The 13,324-nt window shown below is 43.2% G+C and overlaps 1 protein-coding gene and 2 non-coding genes across 4 annotated transcripts; all 3 read right to left on the reverse strand.

Moving 5' to 3' along the window:
* Positions 1-436: 436 nt before the first annotated feature.
* LOC124241436 (small nucleolar RNA SNORA31) lies at positions 437-570 on the reverse strand. The gene has a single exon (XR_006889214.1). It is a non-coding gene; the product is annotated as a small nucleolar RNA SNORA31 (small nucleolar RNA).
* A 498-nt stretch (positions 571-1,068) lies between these two features.
* TPT1 (tumor protein, translationally-controlled 1) lies at positions 1,069-5,346 on the reverse strand. Of its 2 annotated transcripts, XR_006889100.1 has the most exons (7): positions 5,185-5,346; positions 4,847-4,920; positions 4,081-4,271; positions 3,551-3,656; positions 2,596-2,712; positions 1,436-1,609; positions 1,069-1,349 (listed from the first exon to the last, which is right to left on the reverse strand). XR_006889100.1 is itself a non-coding variant. In XM_046664673.1 (6 exons), exons 1-6 carry the CDS (start codon positions 5,210-5,212, stop codon positions 1,607-1,609), a joined length of 519 nt encoding a protein of 172 aa, XP_046520629.1. In that variant the 5' UTR covers positions 5,213-5,346; the 3' UTR covers positions 1,401-1,606. The 2 variants fall into 2 exon arrangements, 1 of the variants encoding a protein (XP_046520629.1); XM_046664673.1 differs by lacking the exon at positions 1,069-1,349 and having other exon boundaries at positions 1,401-1,609.
* LOC124241435 (small nucleolar RNA SNORA31) lies at positions 1,685-1,814 on the reverse strand. The gene has a single exon (XR_006889213.1). It is a non-coding gene; the product is annotated as a small nucleolar RNA SNORA31 (small nucleolar RNA).
* Positions 5,347-13,324: the final 7,978 nt, after the last annotated feature.

Consider the following 13,324-nt stretch of genomic DNA (forward strand, 5'->3'; position numbering starts at 1 on the left):
TTACCACGTTTCAGAGGGCAAGAGGCCTCCTAGATCAGTGATTGGCACTTTACCTACATTCTAATGTCAGAAATCAGAAGGCTTAAAATTGCCATCAGCTTGACTGGAGGGGGGCGCTACCAACCTGATTTGTATCAGTCTCAGGTTCTGAACCACCCAATGGACTTCAGTCACTAAGACAAATTCCAGATTGCCAAATCACTGGATTCATGCGGGTTCACATGCCACATGACCAGATACAAGAATCTCTCGCTTGCCTTTAGTTTTAAGCTATAAGCTTTTAAAAGTGTAATCAATCAGAAGTCAAAGGCGTAGGGGAACGGTTTTTCAACACTTCCCTTGTAAACTCAAACTTTAGATTCTTCCTTGGAGTAAACAGCCTCTTCACTGTTTACAAGGTTACTTCCAAGTGGCAAAAATTCTCTCCATGTTTTTCCCCTGTATTCCCCCATTCAATCTTGGCTGCCACAATGAGACAGAAAGCAAGCGCGAGGACACCTTTTTCTTGCATCTGTAGTGGAAACCTTAGCAGCAGACAGTAACTGCTCCAGGTCTGTCAAATAGATGCGTTTTCATATACTCGTTCTGATACCCACAGCCTTCCCAGATACAATATACTGCCCCGACAGTTGCTTTTTCCTCTGCCACCAGCTATCCCATATTCAATCTATAGTTTCATCTTTTAAAGCAGAGGCTGGCAAACCTTTCCTGTAAAGGGCCACATGGTTTGTTCAGGAGTTGAGGCCCAAAGGTCTCTGTCACACTCATCTCTGCTCTTGCAGCATCAGAGCCAGTCAATGCACAAACAAACGAGCATAGCTGTGTCCCAATAAAACTGGACACAAATTTGGATTTTGTAAGTTTCCACATCCCATAAGCTACTTTGATTTTTTCTCAACCACTTAAAAATGTAACCACCACTTTAAAATCATACAAAGACAGGTGGCAGGACAAGCCAGTTTGTCAACCCCATTCCAAGGAGTTTGACAAGCATTCATTCCAGGAGACATCTAGATTTCTCTAGAACTTGGGTCTACTTGAATTAGGATAAATAAGCTGAGACAATACTTTGCTTCCAACTGTATTAGTCTCTTTTTATTCTTTTGGTAATCTCTTCCAGGGTTAACTACTTCCGTTTGGAGGTGATGAAATGTCTGAGGAATCCACTTCAAATGTTGGCACTGCTATGAGCATGGTCTTTCCCTTTACTTCAACTCAGAATTAAGACTTGTGGTTCTTGGTTTTTATATTCCAGTCCCGGAAGTAGTTTTCACTGTAGAAGTGATCTGAAGGCAGTCTTATGCTTTCTAGTAGTGGTCTACAACCAGGCTCTAGCTTCTCCAGGAACACTACACAAGATGGATTTAAATACGGATTAAACTAAGAGGCATTCTCTCAAATGAGTTTAAATGCATTTTATTTTTAGACAACCTACATGACATGTTTTTTCCTTAAAAACAATGCCTCCGCTCCAAATAAATCAAGGTCAAAATAAATGAAGAGCTCAAGATGACATCAGTCCCATCTGTCTAAGTCCTGGTGTTGTGTGGATGAAAAGCAGCAGCCAGTTATGACAGGTGTAGATCCAAAGTAATAGCCAAATTTGTTACTGTAAAAAAAAAAAAAGGGAAAATTGTATTAACACTTTTTTCCAATATGAAACTACTTAACATTTCTAGGCTGCAGATGTATTCCCCTATTCAATCTGAGCCGCCACAGAGACAGGCAGAAAGCGCAGGGATTTCTTTCTTTCGCATCCTAGTGCAAACCAAAGGAACAACAGCAAATTGTTCAAGGTCTATCAGTGGATGCAGAGCCACCCTCACCAGAGGCAGCACATTTTCCAGAAAATTTCATTCTGAGCAAAGTCCCACTCACATATACTTTGTTCTACCAACAAAAACTCAGATATTCTCTGCATAATCCCTTTAGCAAGCCATCTGTACTGTCCTAAGACATTTTTGTCCATCATTGACTCTAATCTTGTTTAGTGTGGCCTGAAGTTTATCTTGTTCCTAATTTAGGTGGAAGCCTCTGAAAGCCAGGATAATGAATGCTTTCATTTGTTTTGCCTCCAGCAATTCCTTGCATAGCAGACATTCATCCATTTATTTTACTACAGTAATTTCCATATTGAGTCAGCAGCCAGCTTGAAACTCTACCTTCTAATAGCTAGTTAACATCAAGGCTTTCAATGACCAGTTGTCAATTATCAGTAAACCAAAGCGAAAAAGGTTTTGACACTCATGTCTGTGTGGCAGAATAGGAAGAAAAAGGCAGTCTGATTTCAACAGGCCATTTCTAGAGGGAAAGATCAACACAGGGTGTTGTCTCTGATCTCCAGTATTCAAGCTGTGCTTTGTAATACCATTGATGATAAAGTTTTCTTTAGCTAAAGAAGATTCTAAGTCTCTGCACCATAAAATTTTTCACGTGAAACACAACCCTCGTTAGAGCCCCAAAGTAAGAGGAACACTTGAAAAGGAATGCTGTAGAATCCAGTCTAACTACCCCAGTGGCATGAAACAAGGAGAACCACACCTAAGATATCTCCATTTCTACTTTACTGATTTCAACCCACTTCCTTATACTTACACATTTCTCCATTTCTAAACCATCCTTAAAGAAAATCATATACGGGGTCACACCATCCTCACGGTAGTCCAGCAGAGCAACCATGCCATCTGGATTCATGTTTTCACCAATAAAGAACTTAGGAAGCAAACAACAAATACCCACAATTAGACCGTTATATACAGACATGTCATATCAAAACAAACCACGACAAAAAAAAAAGGATGGTTGAGAACACCACAATTTCATCAGCAGACTTTCAGCAACTAAAGGCGCTAATCCCTAGAAGAAAAAATGCTCACTAATCAAACTTCTGTTCACCCAATTAAAGCACTAATAATGACCAGCATGAGTACAGAGCAATCCAGGAACACTTTAGGCTTTCTGCAAACTTCTCTCTCAGCCCCACATACACAATTCCAAACCCTAAAAGCCTGGTACAGTCAAGCACAGGGAACATAAGGCTACCAATGAAACAGCACATCACAGGGGGAAAGTTCTCTTATGGCCAGAAAATATGTAAAAGCTGGAAACTTTAAGAGCGAGGTTGTGATGGGTTTTTCGTTTATGTCTTAGAGGTAAGGCGAAGTCACTGCAGTTTCCCAACAGAACAAGCTCAGATCAGAAAGAGCTCCAGTGGCAATGAGACATTGGAATCGTAAAGGGAAAGGAAACTGGAAGACCACTTAAGAGGTTAACAAGCAATTCAAGAAAGGAACTGAGAAATGTGATCTGGGAGGCAAGTAGGGATGAGATTCTGGAATCAGAAGACAAGATCTGGAAACACCCTTGGGAACAGGGAACATTACTTTCTACAGCCTCAACTGCTAGAGCTGAATCTCAATTATTTAAACTGCTCAAAAGCCCAGAAAAATATCCACAACTTAATTACATCAAAGATTCATCAAATAACTAATTTTTTGTTCTCACAGCTAAAATTGTACAATCCTTTGATCCAAATATTTAAGGTATTTACCTGGTAGTTTTTGAAATTAGCAAGGATGTGCTTGATTTGTTCTGCAGCCCCTGTCATAAAAGGTTTTACTCTTTCTGGTCTCTGTTCTTCAAGTTTGCCTTTGATTCTAAAACAATGTTTTATTAATAGGTTAACGTATGGAGTTCTGAGCAAAATAAATCTCATTAAGTAAAAAATCCAAACGAAAACAAACACATACTGAAAAGGGCAACTAGCTGTCAGGGAGCAAAATAACACAGCACAATCAAATTACTAGTTCACAGGACAGATGTTTCAAGACTGTTCACAATTTTGAATCTCATAATAACTTATTTCCAAAGTACTATCTGAAAAGCCAAAACCAAACTGCATGCTCCAGTACGCTCTCATTAGTTTATTTATAGAAAAGCAACCACCCCTGTGAGCTCATCAATTAAAAAAAAAGGCCTTTCACAAGTGCGCCTGCTGCTGCTAAAGAACCTCTCAAAGTCAGTCAATCCCTAAACCCTACAGCATCCCAGCCATGAGCTGGCTGTGCCAGTGTCACTTACGATTTCATGTAATCTTTGATGTACTTCTTGTAGGCTTCTTTTGTGAAGCTGGTTTCCTGCAAGTGATGGTTCATGACAATATCAACACCAGTGATTACTGTGCTTTCGGTACCTTCGCCCTCGGGGCCTTCAGCGGAGGCATTTCCACCAATGAGCGAGTCATCAATGTTACCCTCTGTCCTACTGACCATCTGCATTAAGAAAAAATAACTTAGTTGCAGAAAACATCCTTGACCTTGGCATAAACACATCCAAAAATCCAAAAAATCAGCCATGCCAGCAGTTCACAAACTCATTATCCTTCCAAACATTCTTCGTTCTTGTTGAAAACCACGAAAACGTCATTAAGCGGAAAAAAATTTATGACTCCTTGATTTCCTGGAACATCTTAACTCAACAAAAATTCTTTGTCTATTGACCGGAACGAAAACGGGGTCATTCACAAGCAAGTGGAAGTTTCGTGTGGGGTCTCGGGTTGCTACGGGGTGACGAGCCAGCAGGGAGTAGGCAAACGTTGAATGGCTTGGGGCTCCCAAACCACAGACAACCTGTCCCGGACGGCCCGGGGGGAGGATGGGCGCCCAGGCGGCGGACCTATTTCCAGCCTCAGCTCCGCCTCCACTTTTCTAGAAAAACCCGAGCCCGGAAAGTGCGTCTCCTCCGCCAGGAGGCAGCGGAGAGGATTGCACAACCTCGGGCGGGGGAGCGGCGGAAACCCGAGCCTGCCCGGCCTCGCCTCGCCCGCGCCGTGGCCCCTCCGACTCACCTTCCCCTCCACCTCCAGGCACAGCCCGTCCGCGATCTCCCGGATCTTGTAGATGTCGGAGAACATCTCATCATCTGCTCGAGGACACAGACCCGCCCGTCACCGAGCGCCCGGGGGCCAGGGCCAGCGCCATTTCCCGTGCCGGCCGGCCGCACGAGGCCCCCGCCCCTGCCCGGGCACTCAAGACGCGCCGCGTCCCCAGACACCGAGCCCTCCCCGCTCCCGGGACGGCCGCCGGCGTCCCCAGGCCCACGACAGCGCGGCGTCCGTCCTCCCCGCCCCCACCCGCACGCCCGTCGCCCGCGCGCGCCAGGAAGGGTAATGCAGTCACGACTCACGGCTGATAAGGTCCCGGTAGATGATCATGGTGACGGCCGGAGGGAGACGACGGCGGCGCAACTTAACAGGAGCTCGGAGCGAGCGGGGTGCTGCCGGAGCGGCGCTCGGGGGGAGGGGGGAGCGGGCGGAAAAGGCCGACTCAGCCGCTCCCCAACCTCATATAGAGGGCACGTTCACCTACGTCATCGCCCGCTGCGCCTCCGGAAGTGCCGCAAGCGGTGACGTGGCACGCAAAGCCGCGCGGGGGGCGGGACCACAGCTCGGGCCGGGGCAGGGGAGGCGAGCATCCGGGGACTTGACCTAGGGGCACAATGCGGCATTCCGCGGAGCGCGCCGGGGGTTCTTGTGAGCGATGGTTGCAGGGAGGTGGGAGGAGCTCCCGGGCCCTCACGGGGAGAGAAAGAGGCAAGCGGGGTCTGGGGCTTTGCCCGTTAATCTCCGGGGCTGCCTCGCCGGGCCCTGGGCCTGGGTGGGGCGTAGATGGAATCTCTTCCAGCTTCCGCCCCGCGCCTCGCCTAGCGCAGGCTCCCACCCCTTTCTGGGGCGAGAATGTCAGCTGCAGTCGGGCACTTTGTATCTACCGCGGGACGGGCTCTTGAGGCCTTGCGATACCGCGAGGGTGTCCTCGAGGAGGGGAGCCGGGGCCGGGGCTTTTGACCGACCTCTGTGATCTCCGAGGGCCTCAGAGGACTTCTCCGCATTTGCCTCAGCGGCTGCCCCAGCTGGAGTTTTCGGATGCGGGTAGTGGGGTCCAGGTCGTCCCGGTAGCCTCCGGCGACAGTCGTGGGGTCGCAAGATCTGCGGGAAGGGACTTGGGGAGGAAGTTAAGTGTCACGGAGTTGGCGCAGCTTTCCATCTCCGTGTAATCCCGTATTTGAGAGTTTGCGGGTTCCTGAGGCAGACAGCTGAAGCGCTCTTCCCCTTTCTGTTTGCACTTGTCTTGAATTATGTCCTTTGTTTGAAAAAAGAGTCTGTTGTCACTTTAAGACGAAGTTGGAATTATGTCCCAGATGCTAGAGGGTTAAACATAAAAGCAGGGAGCTTCCCACCAGCCCAAGAGTTATTTGGACTTTAGACCCAATTAGTAGGTACTTAAAAAACCCAATTTCCCTTTTTGTCATATCTTTAAGGCGAAGTTGTATGCCAAATGAAACGCGTGAGCTTGCCATTCCACAGATATTTTTATGCTCTCCTGTGTCCCTAGCACTGGGATTTGCACAGAGATCCCAACTGTGAACAGTTAAAATCCAGTCCTACCGTCAGAACAGAAAATTTCGTTCTAGTAAAAGAATCAGGCAATTATAACATATTACAATTTTCCCTAAATCCAACAGTAAAGCATTCCAGAGTAAGCGAGAGCAACCGTTATGAAAGAGCAGGGCACGAGACAGTGAATTGAGATAGTGGAAGAGTCAAAATGGAGAAGAGCTAGGAAATGGGACGCTCCTGGGAAAATGGGATCTGGGGCTGCACTGGGCACCCCAGAGGACACTGGGTAACTAGGAGGAAGCTAAAAAGTGGCATAAGGGGGCTCTGAAAACAAATGGACCTCTTCTGACAGATGGTCTATGAAGGATCTCTCAAATCTCTTGATTATTTCTGGAATATATGAAGGGAACAGATTTTTATCCCAGGCATATCACAGTTTAATTATTTTCCTCAGCTTTAACATTTTCCAATTATTCAGAAAGATTCCCATTCACTCATACAGTACCCTCAAACATGACTCCCTCTACCCTTCTCCAATTTTATGTCCAAGTGAAAACGTTTTTTCAAGTTTTATAAGAACAGCCACAGTGAGAAAGTCCTGAAGCGTTAAGTCAAAGAACCCTAGGCTGAATCTTGGCTTTAGGTGTTACTGGTTTGTGACCTTGGGAAAGTCAGTCTCCCCAAGCCTAAGTATAAAATGGAATTTTTGTGAGTTAAAAGGGCTTTGGGGATTTAAATAAGATAACGAAAAAAATGTCTAGGTTATCAATAATTATTGGTTGAATTTGATGCATGATTCTTCCCAAATTTTATTACTTTTCAAAATATTCCTGAAACTATTCCATTAACCCTCTATATTATTTGGAAGTATTTTGGGGATTTAGTACTAAAGACATTCTTTACTGTAGTGGATCACTGAAAGAATTCAACTTGTGTCTTTATGAGATTTCTATCTCAGGTTCATATTTGATAGCTCATGGCAATTCAGTGACTAGACAGCCTAAAAAATAAAATCTTAGGAAAATCTGATTTGAATTTCAGGATATTTTGTAAACTCTTTCCTGTGGTCTAGAAAATCTGTGCTGTACCTTGAAAATACCTACTTAGAACACCAGTAATACATATAGGGCAAAATTAGTCACAAATTGCAAGCCACTGACAAAATTGCAAGGATTTGGCTTTTATCTAAACTGGTGAGCTTTTACAAGGCATCATTTGAATTTTTTTATAACATTTTATTCCTTACAAAGCGGTGATTTCTGACAAAATCTGGGGTTGTCCTAAATTTTACGGCTGAATATGACTTGGTATCTCTCGCGAGTAGAGAGATTTCAAAGACAATGTCTTCTGGCCTCTTCACACAAGTTCTCATGTAAGAAAAGCATCTCAGGAGAGTTGACCATTTTATCAATTAGGGATAGACTACAACGGCTTAAACACATAATGGTTTATTCTCTTTTACAAAAGAAATTCAGGGACCTGCAGTCCAGACTGAAGCTATGAAGTCATGGTGGCTTCATGGGCATCAGAGACCCAGGATCTTCCTTTCTTCTCCACTGTCTACAGTGGATGCTAGATGGTCTACAGTAGATGCTAGAATTCCAGCCATCGCATCCATCTTGTAGGCAGTGAGAAGAAGGGAAGGACAAAAGGGACGCATTCTAGCTGTGTGTTTCCCTTCTAAGAAGATATTCTAGATGCCCCATGAACAATTACAAGGATGCATCTAGTTGCAAGGAAGGCAGCAAACTGTGGTCTTCTAGCTCATTGACACTGGCTCATTGCCACCCTAAATACAGGATTTTGTTATTAGGAAGAATGTAGGCAGCTAGGAGTCCCTGCTGTACCCCCAGTGCAGAGGGTCTGGTTCTCAGCTTAGAGATGGTCACTTTGCTCACTTATGAGTTGCTCAACTCTTAAGAGACTGATTTGCAAACCAGAATACCATTAATTTAGGATGAGAAATTCCTAGCTGATTAGATATAGTGTAGAAAGCAGTCGAGTTACAGAAAATGTGGTTTGCTTAATAAGGAATTAAGTAGAGAGGGTTGGAATGCAGTGTATGATTGTGGCAGAAGGTGATTAGGAATGAACTAGCCACATGGACTATTCTTGTTGTGAATAGTGGTCTGAACCCTTTCATTCTGAGATATGTTAATGAATTCGTATTGTTTTTTCCCCCTAGTTCCTTCATACTCTGCTAACAGATCATTACTTTAGTCAAGTTACAAGGCAAGATTCATTCCTTTAGAGCAGAGCTGTCCAAAAGAACTTTCTGGATTAATGGAAATGTTCTGTTATCTGTTCTGTCCAAAAGAATAGCTACTAGGCACATGTGGCTTTTGAGCACTTGAACTGTGGCTAACTGTGACTATGGAACTGAATGTTTAATTTTAATTAATTTAAATTTAAACACCCATGGTTGGTAACTTCACTGGACGCAGAGCTCTATACTGTAAGCTCTGTGAGGCAGGAGGCTATGTTTTGTTAACTGCTCTACACAAGCAACCAGAACAGGGCCTGACTCAGTAATTGTGATTGAATGAATGGATGAAATTTTCTCTTCATTCCTCTTAATTAGATTAAATCTAGTCCCATTTCAATTAATTAATTGGATTTAGCATATATCCAAGTCCTTGTATCACAGTGCTTTTGAAACTGAGAGTTGAGAAACAGTTTAGTGAATAGTGACCAACTTTATTAAAAATGAAATAGAAAAGAAAAATAGAAAGGATCACACATAATAAAGGGGAATATTGTTTCATGAAACTTTTATTTTAGATTTATATGTGTATATACATACTGGATCCCAACGTAAAATGTGTTTCTTCATGTGGATCTAGGTGAAATAGGTTTGAAACCCATTGATTTAAACAAATTTTCTCTTCAAATATATTTCTTGGCAGCATCAACTCAATTTCAGGGGATGATTTTTTTTTTAATGAGCCCCAAGCTTTGGTGAATACTTATTTTTGACTCTGTAGCCCTTTTGGACAAAGGTCACGTTTTTGTTATAAATAGCCTTGTCTGGTGTTAATATTCTGTGAAATTATTTATGCTCAACAAGAGAATACCGAGGCCTAACAGGAGCAGGCCAGCCCTGGGGTCTAGTGGTTGAGATTCAGCCCTCTCACCACTGAGGCCCCGGTTCATTTCCAGTCAGGGAACCACACCACCCATCTGTCCGTTGTCATACTGTGGGAGCTGGATGCTATGATGCTGTCATGCTGAAAGCTATGCTACTGGTATTTCAAACACCAGCAGGGTCACCCATGGTGGACCAGTTTCAGCAGAGCTTCCAGACTAAGACACACTAGGAAGATGGACCTGGCCCGACCTCTTCTGAAAAAATTGTCCATGAAAACCCTGTGAATAGCAGCAGAACACTGTCTGATACAACACTGGAAGGTGAGAGGATGGTGCAAAAAGACTGGGCAGGGCTCTACTCTGCTGTCCCCAGGGTCGTTAGGACTCCACGGCACTAACAAGCCAGGAGTACCAGTACAGCTCCTAGCAATATCCAAGCCCAGCTGAGAGTGCAGGTTCCTTTCTCATAAGAGAAACCAGGCAGCATAACTTACATAACTTCCATTAGTGTCTTTGATGAATGTAAAATGATTCATTCGAACCTAAGATGTTTTTAGATATTTGAATCTTTCTTTTAACTTTAAAAAAATAGAACTTTTTCTGATTATAAAAAAATAATACACATTATAGAGCATTTATAAACCATAGAAGAAACCATAGATAACTTGTGTTGACATGTTAATATTCTTTCTCGATCAATGTTGTAGTTTTTTTTAATAATTTTTTGTATGTTTGTTTTTTTGTTTTTGTTTTTTGAGGAAGATTAGCCCTGAGCTAACTACTGCCAGTCTTCCTCTTTTTTGCTGAGGAAGCCTGGCTCTGAGCTAACATCCATGCCCATCTTCCTCTACTTTATATGTGGGATGCCTACCACGTTTAAAATTATGATGTGTTCCAACCGATGAATGTGCAAAAAATATATATATATAACCACTATGGTCTACTATTGCCATTTTTGTTTTTTTGGCTGAGGAGCATTCGCCCTGAGCTAACATCTGGTGCCAAGCCTATTCTTTTTGTATGTGAGCCCCTGCCACAACATGGCCACTGAGAGACAAGTGGTGTAGGTCCGTTCCCAGGAACCAGGCCTGGGCTGCTGAAGCGGAGCACACCAAACTTAACCACTAGGCCACTCGGGCTGGCCCTACCACTGCCATTTCATGAATGAGAGGACATCATCTCTAAATAATGAGTAATTTTCTAAATGGAGTACACTTATTCTGTAAAAAATTCATTACATTGTCCTTATTTTTCTCATTTTTGCTTTGGATCTTTTACAACTTTTTGGTGGACAGCTATTTGGGGTTTGGGTCCCTTGTGTGCGTGTGTGTGTGTGTGTGTTTTTTTTTTTTTGAGGAAGATTAGCCCTGAGCTAACTGCCGCCAATCCTCCTCTTTTTGCTGAGGAAGACTGGCCCTGAGCTAACGTTGTGCCCATCTTCCTCTACTTTATATGTGGGATGCCTACAACAGCATGGCGTGCCAAGCGGTGCCATGTCTGCACCTGGGATCCGAACTGGTGAACCCCAGGCCGCCGAAGTGGAATGTGCACACTTAACCTCTGTGCCACCGGGCCAGCCCCTCTTGTGTTTTTATACTTGGCACATGCAGGGTGAGAGATTTGCCCAAGGACACACAGCTAGTGGATAGCAGAGGGAGGAATCCAGCTTTATGGACTTCGGGCTCCCAATTGGGTCCTTTCGGTTGAATAAACAAAAGAATAAATGCTTGAATATGGCTAGTTGCTCTGAATTCTGACACCAGTCTTAAGTTTTTTAGAAAGAATTAATCCGACATTTGTATTTAGGATATGGGCAGCTACGAATAAAAAAGTGAAAATCAATTACAGGATGTTTTGGAGGCAGTATTTAATTGGCCTAATTTATCTTTGAAATTTATCACATAGTTGAGACAAACAGAGAAGAAAGCAAGTGTAGACCTCTTCATTAAGCTGTTGGTATGGCAACAGTTATTTTTCAAGGCCACCTTAGCAGGGGTCACAGGAAGGTTAACTATGGAAAGGAAGAAATTTTTTCTTTAGCTCTCCTAGGGCACAGTAATTTATAACTGCTTTTAGAGCAAACTTTTTTTTTTTTAAGATTTTATTTTCCCTTTTTCTCCCCAAAGCCCCCCAGTACATAGTTGTATATTTTTAGTTGTGGGTCCTTCTAGTTGTGGCATGTGGGATGCTGCCTCAGCAGGGCCTGATGAGCAGTGCCATGTCCGCGCCGGGATCCGAACCAGCGAAAAACCCAGGGCTGCCGAAGCGGAGCATGGGAACTTAAGCACTCGGCCATGGGGCCGGCCCCCTAAAATTTTAATTCTATTTGAAATATCAGATATGGAAAAATTTGTTCAAAAGTCCAAGAACTAAAATTATAGAAACATATATAGGAATATATATAAGGTAAATATATAAATATAAAATATATAATATATATTTGAAATATGTAATCTGACATATATATTACATATAAATATAAATATATAATGTAACATATAAATATAATTTTAAAAAATAAAATGTAAATATACCATATATATTCCCATATATCATATATACAATATAAATACATTTATAGGAATATATATGAACATGAATATGTAATTTCAATTTTTTTTCCTCCGCTATATTATACATCCTTTAGTATAGGCATAGAGGTTGAAACCATTCTCAAAAACTGTCCCAATATGATGAGAATGAGATTTGAAATGAACAGTTCTATGTTGATACTTCCAAGAGGTCTCGCTCTTCACGATTCTGTGAAAGTGTTTAGGGAAAAACACACTGTGTTTTTCTTTACCCTCACACACAATACTTCTGACCAGATGTGTGGGTTTTTTCCTGTACCGACCAGTTCTCCAATACCAGCTGGATGTCCTGCAATTCAGTTCAATTCTAGCATTAACTACCTGGATCCTACAGGTTAGGGGCTCAGTACCACAAGATAGCGCCCCCTTCAGATGCCAGTTGCAAGTAGTAGGTCCCTAGGTTACCCACAGCTTGTGTCCGACTTGGCTACAAATTGGAGGTTCCCACGGCCCCCTCCTCTGATTCAACCATTTGCTAGAACAGCTCAACAGAACCCAGGGAAATAGTTTAGTAACTATTGCTGATTTATTATAAAGGCTATCATAAAGGATACACACGGACAGCCGGATCCACAGGGGAAGGTCTGGAAGGACCATGAGCGCAGGAACTTCGGTCCCTGTGGAGTTGGGGTGACCACCCTCCCAGCTCGTGGATGTGTTCACCAAGTCAGAAGCTCTCCAAACCCTGTGCTTTTGGGACTTTTATGGAGGCTTCATCAACAAAGGCATGATGGATCATTAACTCAATCTCCAGGCCCTCTCTCCTTCCCGGAGGATGAAGGCTAGGGCTGAAAGTTCCAAGCTTCTGATCATGGCTTGGTCTTCCTGATGACCAGCCTCATCTTGAAGTTATCAAGGACCCACCAAGAGTCACCCTGTTAGCACAAGAGATGCTGCTATCACTCAGGAAATTATAAAGGTTTTAGGAGTTCTGTGTCAGGTACCAGGTCAAAGTCTAAACCTTAGAACAAAAGATTTTCCTAGCACCCCTATTTACAAGGATTTTAGGAGCTCCGTGTCAGGAACCAGAGGCAGAGACCAATGTATATACTTCTTATTATTTCACAGAAGGATAAAATCATTTCACATTCAAAAATTCATCATCATTATCTTCTAAAGTACTTTGCAATTTACACAGGGCTTTTGTGTATATTACTCCTTTTGCCTCTTCATAACAGCCAAGTGAGGGAGACAGACCAGTTAATTGTTTTCTTCATTTTGTTCGTGAGAGAATAAGACACAGAGAGGTTAA

The sequence above is a fragment of the Equus quagga genome, chromosome 6 (assembly GCF_021613505.1).
Source record: "Equus quagga isolate Etosha38 chromosome 6, UCLA_HA_Equagga_1.0, whole genome shotgun sequence".
NCBI lineage: Eukaryota > Metazoa > Chordata > Mammalia > Perissodactyla > Equidae > Equus > Equus quagga.